At 35.0% G+C, this 12,376-nt stretch overlaps 2 protein-coding genes across 5 annotated transcripts; one reads left to right on the top strand and one right to left on the bottom strand.

Annotated features, from left to right (window-relative positions):
- The first annotated feature begins 2,219 nt into the window (after positions 1–2,219).
- Positions 2,220–5,746, top strand: ATSRL1 (PRP38 family protein). 4 transcript variants are annotated; one of them, XM_079065545.1, is made up of 5 exons: positions 2,220–2,390; positions 2,806–3,179; positions 3,294–3,374; positions 4,567–4,638; positions 4,734–5,746. In XM_079065545.1, exons 2-5 carry the CDS (start codon positions 2,898–2,900, stop codon positions 5,487–5,489), a joined length of 1,191 nt encoding a protein of 396 aa, XP_078921671.1. In that variant the 5' UTR covers positions 2,220–2,390; positions 2,806–2,897; the 3' UTR covers positions 5,490–5,746. The 4 variants fall into 4 exon arrangements, with proteins under 4 accessions (XP_078921671.1, XP_078921674.1, XP_078921673.1 ...); XM_079065548.1 differs by having other exon boundaries at positions 4,567–4,643; positions 4,734–4,908; XM_079065547.1 differs by lacking the exons at positions 2,220–2,390; positions 2,806–3,179 and adding an exon at positions 4,353–4,409 and having other exon boundaries at positions 3,299–3,374.
- A 5,640-nt stretch (positions 5,747–11,386) lies between these two features.
- LOC145134025 (uncharacterized) lies at positions 11,387–12,376 on the bottom strand. The gene has a single exon (XM_079068955.1). The coding sequence runs from the start codon at positions 12,362–12,364 to the stop codon at positions 11,519–11,521; it is 846 nt and encodes a 281-aa protein (XP_078925081.1). The 5' UTR covers positions 12,365–12,376; the 3' UTR covers positions 11,387–11,518.

The raw sequence follows: 12,376 nt of genomic DNA, 5'->3' as shown, positions 1-12,376 counted from the left end.
TGCCTCCTATTGACAATACCCAAAAAAGAGTTTAAATGCTATAAAAGAAAGCATTTGGTTTATAATCAAACCCCTCACCACAACAGGAAAAACACAATTTCATATACACATACCTTATCTCTCTTTGGTGTGGTAACATGGAGGATGCATATATTGCTTTGAATTCAGAGTGCTACTACCAAGAAGAGGCACTTAACATTTTCTTATCACAATCTCATTTCAAAATCGTTGCATTTTGGTTTTGAGTTTTCATTTTACCCTTATATTATATTTTTATTTACATATGTAGTAGGTCTTATATGTGATGCAATTGAGATATGACTGTCAACATCTACCTTCCCTACCCCAATTTAAAAAGATTTATGAGATTTGTTGTTGTTGATGTTGCTATTGATTTTACCCTTAGATAATATATGTTAGACAAAAGATGATATTTTGATTAGTTCTCGTATTTATTTTTGTTTATTTTCTTTATGTATAACCTTTCTTTATTGTGTTTTTTTATTGTTATCAGGCACACGAGACCACAGGGTTGAAGCTTTCTCTGTTCTACTCAAAACTAGAGATGGAAACAATAATTGCTTGTGCAGACGAAGAGATTGCTAGAAAAATAGACGAAGCATTGTATTTCAAAAGCCTATTGACAAAAACCATTAAGGAAAGAGATGAATTTCGATTCAAAAGCCAAATACTAGTTTCAAAAAATCTCGTTCTTCAACAAGAAATTCAAAAACTCGAAGCCAATCTTTCTTCTTTTGTAAGAGCTGCTCGCACCAGTTACATAGAAGATGACCCTATTGTACAAGTTGTTTCTTCTTTGGTCTCTAATGAAAATTCTACTAAAACCCAATTAACCGATCAAATTTCGTTACTGTCACTACCACTGCCACCATCACAACCATTAACATATGTCATTGATAATGTGGTACTAACAAAAAGGTTACCAGAGAAAGGCAAGTTCTTGCACGCCATGATGAAATCAGGCCCTTTACTTCAAAACCTTCTTCTTGTAGGCCATCTTCCACAGTGGCGAAACCCACCACCAAAACTCAATTCAATCAAGATCCCACAAGTAACCATTCCATCATCATTTATGAGAGTGCATGGCTTTGATTTTCCTCAATAACCAACACCAAGAATCAAAAAGATGTTCACCAATCACCATTGAGAATCTTGTGACTAATGTTTTAATTCCATCCCAAACATTTGTAAGCACAAAAATATGTCATTTCTATCACATTTACTACTTCTTGAAAATGGAAAAGTAAACTAGGATGAAAGTGAATACGTGATGGCTCCTAGGACCTTTATTCGACTATTGTGTACTAATTACGCCTATCTTAGAATAATAGAATCTAAGTAACTTAAGATATATTAGCATAGAAAAGAGGGCACAATCAAAGCCTTTGAGAGTTTATGTTTGCTTAAAGGCTTTCATCTTTTCTACTTGTCTTTTTATTTTAATTTATTTTTGTAATCATCTTTTTCTACTTGTTTTATTATTATTATTATTATTATTTCAACTTATTTTTGTAGTCGTATCATCATTTGTAACAAGATGAATTTTTATATTATAGAGCAGTTATTCAATGTAATGTTGTACACAAACTTTTTTTATTTAGTACACACCACCTCAAATTACGAAATGATGAGCATAAACTTATTTTCAAATATTAATTAAATAGTACAAACAATAATTACATATTAGACCAATTATGTTATCTCGTAATTCTATTAATGTAAAAATAAAAATCACAAATATATTAGGATTTTAGAGGAAAACACACATGAGTTTGAATCCAGCAATAACATGTGACTATTGAAACTGAGTTACCCAATGTTGATTTCCCGAATCAAGCATGCCATTGATTATATAACTTACCCATCACATAATACTCCTTAGGATTAAGGTCATACAACTTGATTAGGGACATTCAAATTCAAGTTTTTGGTTTTTTGAAATGAAAATTTATGGACCAAAATCAACACCACCACTTATATCTCAAAGCTCATGAATAAGGTAAATTCGTACCTAAATTATTGTATTTTTTTTGGTAGAGAAGAAGTACTATTTTAGATTATAGCAGGGCCTAAGGAAAGAAACACCATAATCCAGGGGTTTAACTGCAATATTTCAATCTTTTCGGGTCGATCCGGGTCTTACCCGTATTATAAGAAAAAACCAATGAAACGCCGTATCTCTCACGTCAATGAACTTGTGCAGCAAAATTATATACTCGTCATAAGATTTGGGTCTAGGGTTAGGTCCCGACTCGCGAACACAAAAACTCTAAAAGAACCCTGAAAATCAAATCGCTCGTTCTGCGATTCTGTTTCTCAGACAGCTCATATTGTAATCACCGAATCACTATTACCATCTCAACGAAAAGGTATTATTGCTCTCTATTTGGGTTCCCTAGGGTTTCCAATCCGTTTTTTTAAATCGTCTTAATTAGTTCTGCGTCTTTTTTTCCACGAAAGCTACTTCTCTTATTCTTTAAAATGATGTGCAATCTGTCATCAGTTAGAGTAAACTTCCCAATATAATCGCATGTTGAGCGTATAGATTATTGCGAGTTGCAATCGTGGAACTTTATTTACGGATAATATGTTTCGCGAAGATGCTTCTAATGTTGAAGTGGAAGAGAACCTTAAATTAATTAAAATTGTGGATGTTGAAGTAAATCCTATACTAACCTTGCTATATTTTTTAACAATTTATAGAAGATATTAAGAACCCATGATTGCTATAATTAATTCTTCTATCATTTTGCTAATTGGTTTTCTTTTTCTTTTAACTGCTAGGAATGAAAGCTGTCTTGTTCTAAGTGCCGTATAAAGGAAAGAAACAGCTGATTTCAGACATCCTTACAAGGGGTCTCTGTGTGGTTTAAGTTATGGAGATACCTATTAAGCCAATTGATCAATTATTGGAGAGGGTTCTTTGCATGAATATCCTTTCATCGGATTATTTTAAAGAGCTTTATCGTTTCAAAACCTATCATGAAGTGATTGATGAGATATACAACCAAGTGGATCATGTGGAGCCATGGATGACTGGGAATTGTCGTGGTCCTTCCACTGCATTTTGCCTTCTGTACAAGTTCTTCACCATGAAGCTTACTGTGAAACAAATGCATGGCCTGTTGAAGCACCCAGATTCTCCATACATTAGAGCGGTAAGTTGTGATTTTTTTTTTGTTTGTTCTTTAATTAACAATTCATAGTTACTTATATGCTAGAAAATGTTCTTTGAAGCTATCTGAACAATTTATATCTCATTTGGTATGCAGGTTGGATTTCTGTACTTGAGATATGCTGCAGATCCAAAAACTTTGTGGGGTTGGTTTGAACCATATGTCAAGGATGATGAGGTACTTTCTTTATTGATTTTTTTTTTTTTTTTTTGTCACAGGTTGTGTTGTGACTTGTGAAGCCACTTGTTTATAACTTATAAGCTTGTTAAGATCAAATATCATGTTTACACTTTTGACATGTCATATGTGTCTGAATGTAAATATTTCTATATAGGAGTGTAGGACATTAGCAATAAAAAACAAAACCATTGAACATTTTTCTTATTCGATTTGCTGCATTTGTTGTTTTATGGGCACTTTGTATAGGAAAAGAAGTTGAAAGGTGGGAACTTTTATGCTTTGTATCATGCAGGGCATACTTTAGTCTTTTCAGGTTTATACATGGGGTTGTTCTGTTGTCTAGGATACTAGTAAATTAGATAAAAAGGAGGAATTATGAATATAGAAATGTTATTTTCGAGGTTTTTGACTGAAGTAAATCTTACATAGAGAAATTGATTACATAGATTCATTTCTGATAGCTGCCAGTTGGTTCTTGGTGGACACAAGGGTTTATTTGCTTTTTCATTTTCATTATGGCTGTCTTTATAAACAAAGCATGGCTGGAGTAATTTGTTTGAGGAGCATATAAATTGAGGTTCAAATGCTTAAACATCTTAAAGTCAAGCAGCAATCACAAAGACAAGATTAAAAGTCTTAAGTTAATGCCAAAGATATGTGGAATTATCATGATCTATGTCATCTTCATCCCCATCAACTGTGCTATTTTCCATGTCACATTACAAAATACTCTTGCCTGTTTTTCTGCTCAAATGTTGTAAGATCAACCCTTTTTTGCATAATAGTTAGAAAATGGGGCTCAACTTAACTTGTTTTTCTAACTTAGTTTCAGTAAAATCAAGAAGAATTTTACTATGTGTTCTCTTTTTTATACGTATGATAGGGCTCTTTTTCTTTTTTGTATTAAGTTATTAAATAAGAAAATTTGGATGATTTAACCATTTGTTTTCTTGTGTAATCAATCAATGGTTCAAGAGTTGGGGCAGTAAAAGGAAGGCTATGGTGCAACCAGATCTTTCTCACCCTACATAGGTCAACATAATCAATCATAGATGCCTTTTATTTGTGCCTCATATCAACAAGCTTTTTTTTTTTTTTTTTTTTTTTCCTATCATTTACATAATATAAAATTTCAAAACATTTGATTTATTAATTTTGATGTCTGATTTCTATATTTTACTTTTGTCAGGAGTTCTCACCTGGATCCAACGGTAGAATGACAACAATGGGGGTATACGTCCGGGACCTACTTCTTGGACAGGTCAGGTGCCAACTCATCATCTTATGATATCTCACCCTTGTTTCATTCATGATCTCTATAATTCTTATTTATTCATTTATTTTTTCTTTTTGCAGTATTACTTTGATACACTGTTCCCTCGTATCCCTGTCCCTGTAATGCGGTCCATCACAGCAAACCTCGAAAAACTAAAACTCCCCACCAAACATTGCGGGGTCACCGGCGAGTCAACGCGTGGGTCCGATGACATGGCGCGCCGACCGCCATCTGTCAAAGCTGCACTTTCGGTTTCCTTCGGTCAGCGGGCCCCACATCGCGCGTCCACACGCGATTCCTCCCCTGTCCGCCGCACCCTCCCACCTCTCCCTTCGTACGACGATTCTTCCCGCCGATCCCCTGCCCGGCATCGTTCCCAAAGCCGCGATTTGCCTGACCGAGATTATTCTGACCGAGAAAGAGAAAGAGAAAGAGGGAGAGATAGGGATAGGGATAGGGAAAGGGAGAGGGAGAGGGATAGATATAGGGAGAGGGAAAGGGACAGGAGGCATGAGTATGATCGAAGGTCCAGGGAGACTAGCAGAAGGGATTACCACAGGGAATCGAGTTCCCGGAGGAGTAGAAGCAGGAGTAGGAGTAGGAGCAGAAGTGAGAGTGTGAGTGTGAGTATTCATCATGCGGGGAAGGCTCCGGTGAGTCCAAATGGTAGGGAAGAAGTGAAGGATAGGACATCTGCATCTAGTAATTTGGCAAAGCTTAAAGATATGTATGGTGATTTGAGTAGTGACAAGGCTGATGTGGGGAATGGTAGGGTTTCTGCTAGGGATAGTGGTGCTGAAGAGGTTATTCGTCTGGGTGGTTCTTCATGGAGGTAACCATGTCCACTACTACCACCACCTCCACCGCCCTTTCATCATCTGCCATGAATGAATCTATATGTTGTGAGGAGAGGAAAAGGTGGCATGGCATGTATTATTGTTTACTATGAGATGAGATGAGATGAGATTGATGTGTTGGTTTCAATTGTTTGACCAGAGGCTGTGTAATACGATGTATGCTGTAATCCTGAATAGATCGATCATCATAACTCTTTTTTTAACTTTTATTTTACAGCATCATTTGGTTTTTAGCATTTCTTGTGTTTTGTCATCTTAAGGAATTGTGGGACAAAGTTAATACTCATTTAATATGGTCGTGAGAATCCATTACACACAGGTGTCCTTTCGCCTTTCAGGTTCAAGTCTTTCTTTTCTTGCTCTACTCCACAAGTAGGCCCGATACTCATATTTTGAATGTTTCGTACGAAAATCAAAGTGATGCCCGTTAAAAATTGTTAAATATTATTAAGTAAATTTGCTACTATTAAATTCAAAATTTAAAGTTAATAAAAATCTCATAAATTCATTACAACTTCTGTTTTAACTGATTAAATGTTTCAGTTCCTAGGAAGTGTTTACCAGAGTATCTTCTGTGTAATCACCCATACCATTCCATGTGTTTATGCTTTTGTCTACACAAGGTGTATCTTCTAGCAGTTCAATTTCTTTCTCTAGGTTCTTCCACATTCATTCCTTGGTTTTCCACATCTTTCTGAACTTCATCCATGTTTTTTGGCACGTGCAATTCAATATCTTTTTCTTTATGTTCTTCAAACTGATTTTTCATTATGATGATATTCAGATATTTGTTTGATGACAAATCGATTGGTAGATCATCCTTGACTATGAACAAACTGTTCTTCTTTTTGTTTTCTTTTAGGTTTAGAACAAGCCGAATCAAATTTTATAGTCAGAGACGTCTTTTTTATCTAAAGAAAATCAATGTTAATAACTTAACTATAAAGCATAATGCTAGCATGATAAACACAACCCACAAGACATTATATTATACAAAAGAACAAACCAAGAACATTGTTTTTGACTTTTTCTACTTCATTATTCATTAACTTTATTATGAATTCATAAATTTCAAATGAAAAGGAGCATTTAGCCTGAGAGAGAAAGCAGTTAATCAGAGCCTGGGAGAAAAGGAACAAACTGACGATCTATTGGAACCGTTATTAGGTTTGTTAGGATTTGATATTTTTGGTGATTGTTATAAAAATCTATAACGTTTTCTTGAACTTATATTAGATACATATACATATTTTTTTTTGATATAGATATTTTCCTTAAATTGTTGATAAATTATAGAATTTATGATAAGATTTTGATTTTTTTTTTTTTGATTTTGGTTGATTTTTTTCACAATTAAAATTACTTAAAGATTGTAACTAAATGTCATATTATGTATATAGCTAATTGCTAATTTTCTTTAATAATAACACATAAAAATGTATTTTATGAAAATATCAACACCATTACTATATATGCCCCTAAATTTGAAGGCCCCTTAAGATCGAAGACCCCACGCAACCACACCACTAGCACACCCTAAGGCTGCCACTGCTCACAAGCAAAAAGGAAGAGTGAACTTTGTACATTGCATAGTTTCACGTTAAACTGGAATATTAGGGCTATTGTCAGAAAAATCATCAAAATTTTACGTACTATCTGATAAAACCATCAATTTCTCTAACCATAAAGGGAGAAACCATGTGATCTTTTTTGTGTTTGAGATTTTAGCCGCTCACATGTATACACAAAAAATATTATATTTTCTATTTATTAATGATAACGCTATGTCTTTATATTTTTGGACGAAATACGACAAATAAAACTTGTAATTGTTTATAGAAAATGACAAAACTTGCAATCGTTTACATATTTGAGAATTTAGCGGGTAATATTGAATTATAGCTGATAATCTATAGAAAAGTCAATATATTTTGAGCTTATTAATGGTAAAATCACGAGTTCTTTTGAACAATAAATATATAGAAGATATTATCTTACTGTAACTTTATGATATTTGTCATTTAACATAGAATATTATCTCGCTTTAGTTATGTATTGTTTGTGTCTAACAGAGATATTGTCTTACTGTATTACTCCCCCTGTCCCAAAAATTATAGTCCATCTTTCCTTTTTGGTTTGTCCTAAAATAATAGTCCACTTCTAAAAATAAATAACATTTTTACCAAAATACCCCCTCATTATTACTTAAGTAACTAAGCATTTAATGGAACAATAAATGCAAAGTAAGGACAAAACTGTCATTTTATTGTATAAAGTTATTGATAATTAATGTTTCCTTAATCTGTGTGTTTTTTTTTGTTTGTGGACAATAATTTTGGGACGGAGGGAGTATACTTTTACTGTATTATCTCTCTCTAATGGAGGGTCTTGTCTTATTACAATTTTAGGGAAAATGACACAAATGTCATACAATATTTTTAAAGTTGGTCGATTCAGCCTCTAAAATTATTTTCTGGCTTTATGGGGATATAAGGTAGGTTACGACCTCATCTTTTAGTCCCTTCAACCTCTAATAAGAGGTATATCATGCGACATGTGACCATTTAGACATGGCGAAACTTTCCTTATGCCCTCATAAAGCTAAAAAAAATAACTTTGGGGATCATTTAAACCAAAACTTAAAAACACACATTAAAAACACAGTCGTCGCACTTGAATTCGGCACCGCATTCAAAGCTTCTCCGATGGTTGTGAACTTTCAATAACATCTTATTTGTAATTGTATTTATTGGAAGATGATTTCAACAAGTCAGAGATGGAGCATTTGAGATAGGAGACAGTATCCAGAAACAATGTGCGACAATCCTCGAGAGCACGGATCTCGAGAACAATGAGATGAGGGAGATTTTGACGAATGTTGGTGACATTGAAGTCGGTGGAACGTATGTCAGAGATAGTCTTGTTGGAGATAGTGCGTGTTTTCAGTGCGTGATTTTGAGTTTTAGTTTAAATGATCCCCAAACTTATTTTTTTTGGTTTTATGGGGGCATTAAGTGAATTTTGTCGGATCTAAATGGGTACATGTCACATGGTGTACCTATTATTAGAGGTTGAAGGGACTAAAAGAATATGTCATAACCTACCTTATACCCCATAAAACAAGAAAATAATTTTAGAGATTGAATCGAGTAACTTTGAAAACATTGTAAGGCTTTTGTGTCATTTCCCCTACAATCTTATTGTATTCACTATGTATGAAGACAAAAGGTTTTATATTACTCTAATTTTACTATATTATCTTTGTCTGACAATGAGTATTATCTCATTAAAATGACCACAAAACTCGTGAAGTTGCATATCAAGAACAATGGTAAAGATATCAACTTTATAATGATGTTGATTGTTGAAGTTGGTATTTTGTTTTCGGTTCCTTGCATAGGTTCCCACCATGTCCACTTTTTAAATTTCATACTTTTCAAAAAAAAAATATATGTCGTCTAGAAGATCTTCAAACCCATCATCTCAAAAGAAATTAATTTTTTTTATCATCTCTACCAATGAAATGACTTCAATAATATTTTTTTAAAGAGCTTGAGACAACATATTTGTAAGCTCTAAAATGCATATCATCAAATGCAAATCAAGCATAAAATTAAATGTTTTGAAATACAAAATAACACCATGTGCTTGGTTCTGGCTAAATCCATATTTACCTTCATTATCAACATATTCAAAGACTTAAAAACCTCCGGGAATAAAGAGATCAAATTTGATAGTTTTATAATGAGAACCCCAATGTTTATCTCCGACTCATATTAATGAAAGCTCTTGGTTTAACCATTGTTGGTTTTAATCTCACTGTTACCAATTGCTTCTTACACTCTTTTTATAACATTCTTGAATCACATCTTTGCGTCGGCAAGAAGCACAAACCACATTCATAACAAAGGAAAGGTTTTCAAAAAAGTTTCCAACAATATTGTGGTCTCTTGCAAACTCCACAACCGCTAATTGAAGTTGGCGAGCAAAACAAGTATATAAAAACTAACTATTATTCTTTAGACAATTTTTTGGGGTTTTAGTCCAAACCCCGACTTTTTTGGCTTCGTGGTCCTTTTGACCATGTTTGCTTGTGATTTTGGTCCCTCGGAAAACTTAAAAGACTAAAATGCCCTTTCTGATATACTTGTTATATTTTTTCATTTTAATTTAAAGGAAAAATAAAATAGTTAATTAATTTGGGCCCACATCTCTCTCTTTCTCTCTCAACATCATCTTCATCAAAATGTTTTCCTATACATATTCCATTCCAGAATCATTAAAACTGTTCAAACCTTCAAGAGTTTTCCGGTATAATCTTCAAACATTTACCTAAACAAACACAAAAATCGACAGATCTAGCCTCAATAACACCAATCATCTCTTATCTCTTTCAAGAATTTCGACACAGGTTATACCAGATCTTGTCACTACCATATTGATCATCGTTCTTAGATGAAGAGCTTGGTGAGCATATGTGGTTTTTAGAGTATGATGAAGCAGGAAGTGGTAGAGTTGAAGATAACGAAGGTGATGAAGGCGTCAAGGATTGAAGAGGAAATCGGAGGTTGGAGAGGTTAAGCTAGCTAATCACACGGGAGAAAAGTCAAAGGTTGGAGAGGAAAATAAGAGTTGTAGATGATGAAGATGAGGGAGGCGATGAGGATAAACCCTAATTTTGATTACCCCACATCTCCTGTGGTGGCATCCATCCCCAACACAAACAGAACCACTACCACCACCAAGAAACGCCTTAACACCTCCCTCTGTAATGACATCAACCCATCAACACAAACAGACCCAGTTTCCGATGACCAATAAGATCACGACTCAGACTCTTCCCCCTTCATACACTCCGTCTGAAAAACAAACTCAAACCCACAGTTGAACACGACCGTCTAAAAACCAAACCCAAGTGAAACTTCGATGATCGATGTCTGTAAATGGTTGTTGGGGGATAAAGCTCGATCGATATCTGTAAACGTTTGTTGTATGTATGTGTTTTTTGTATATGATCAAAGTCGAAATCTGCAAAATCCTTGAAGAACAAACATCTCGAATCCGAGTTCTTGAACATTTGGGTTCATGTTTTTCAGATCTCTTGTGTTCATCTTCATTTTGGTTCATATGGCGTGTGTTTTTATGTAAAACCGGGTGTGTGTTTATGTTTAAGAACAAACTGAGAATGGATCAGTAGGAGAAGGGGAACGTCGGTAGTAGTGAGAGAAAGCATAGAAATCTTGGGAAGAAGAAGTGGGGGGAGGAATTTGACTTTTTTTCCACAGGAGGAGAGAGAGAGAGAGAGAGAGAGAGAGAGAGAGAGAGAGAGAGAGAGAGAGAGAGAGAGAGAGAGAGAGAGAGAGAGAGTGGGCCCCTTCTTATTTTTTTAATTATTAAAATAAATAAATTAGTATTATATTTAAGAAGAAATGAAAGAAAAAAATGAAAAATAAATACCCCAAGGGTATTACAGTCATTTCACTATTCAGGAGGACCAAAAACACAACAAAATTAGTTCAAAATGACCACGAATCCAAAAAAGTCGGGGTTTGTACTAAAACTCCAAAAAGATGCATACCATAGGGACCATTTTTGCAATTTTGTCTGTTCTTTAAAATTAGAGGAGTCTTAATGCATAAGCTTCCATGCCTGATCATTAACCCATTAAGACATGTTTTATATATTAAGTAAAAAACCTATCATATATATCTTTATCTATTATAAGTTGTGCTATACTATGTCCACTAAATACAAACATATTGAAAGAGTAGTTGTAAACGAATGGTTCCAACATCCCATGCACATAATCCATTGATTAATTTTATAGGCATTTACAAGTGTCACGAATTGGCTTTTCATAAATCATGCATGCCACCTTTCACTTAACTTGTAGAACAAACAAAAATGCCATTATTGAAATTTGAACCCACACATCATTTTCATCGACATAGTAGCCTGCATGATACTATATTTATTTCTTGAACAAGATCTAGAGTACCTAATAGGAATTATTCGACCTCATTTTCCGATTTGCTAAATGTGCTCACAAAGGACGATATCGGGCTAATACTAGTCGGTTGGCTAAATGTGCCATCATAACTTTTAAACACAACAGGGAATATAGCATCCGTACGACCAACGTATCCATTAATACCGTCGGCATCTCTAATAACGCCGACGTTATAGCAAGTATTATCAGTTCCTGGTGAACCACATTTAAACGGGCAATGCTGAATCTGGTAGCTCTGCAATCCTTCCATAATATCACCTTCCACGATCTGAAAACAACTTTCCGGCGTGTTGAACTCCCCACCGGTGGTCACTATTTGAACAGGAACAACTCCCTTATCATCATCATCTTTCTTCTCATCATCATCATCATCATCATCTTTCTTCTTCTTCTTCTTCTTCTTCTTCTTATCATCATCATCATCTTTCTTCTTTTTAGCTTTATTAGTCGTCAGTGGTTCATCTTCGTCGTTCTTGGCTACTGCCGCCGTCGACGTCGTCACCTTCCATATGTTCGATCCATGGCAAGGGTTTACGACATAAGCTGAAATCGAAATGGGATAAGCAACTGGGATGATTTCTTCGTCGTGGACTATGGGGCTGAAGGTGAACGGACCTCCATTGTTGACCTCGAAGGACTCTTGAGTGACGTTGAGTGGACATGTGTCTTTGGTGTTCCGAGAAAGAGTGAGTCCGCCGCCGGAGCGACGGAGGAGGGGGAGAATGTAGTAGGGGTTGCCCCTCAGAAGCTCGGTGCCGGCAGAGTCGTAGATTACATCAGAAGAGGCGGAGAGAAGTAAGAGTGTGGTGGTGAAGATGAAGAGATTGAAGACAAGGAATGGCATCTTTTTTCTTGA

The sequence above is a fragment of the Lactuca virosa genome, chromosome 8 (genome assembly GCF_052849685.1).
Source record: "Lactuca virosa cultivar CGN04683 chromosome 8, Lactuca_virosa_CGN04683_v6, whole genome shotgun sequence".
In the NCBI taxonomy this organism is placed as follows: Eukaryota; Viridiplantae; Streptophyta; class Magnoliopsida; order Asterales; family Asteraceae; genus Lactuca; species Lactuca virosa.
This window is presented reverse-complemented; position numbering and strand designations above follow the sequence as displayed.

Bases quoted from the DNA above. Each gene is read 5' to 3' on its own strand.
- ATSRL1 (XM_079065545.1), top strand. From the start codon at position 2,898: ATGGAGATACCTATTAAGCCAATTGATCAATTATTGGAGAGGGTTCTT. The intron at 3,375-4,566 runs GTACTTTCTTTA...TACTTTTGTCAG, and splicing joins CATATGTCAAGGATGATGAG to GAGTTCTCACCTGGATCCAA. The intron at 4,639-4,733 runs GTCAGGTGCCAA...TTCTTTTTGCAG, and splicing joins GGGACCTACTTCTTGGACAG to TATTACTTTGATACACTGTT.
- LOC145134025 (XM_079068955.1), bottom strand. From the start codon at position 12,364: ATGCCATTCCTTGTCTTCAATCTCTTCATCTTCACCACCACACTCTTA.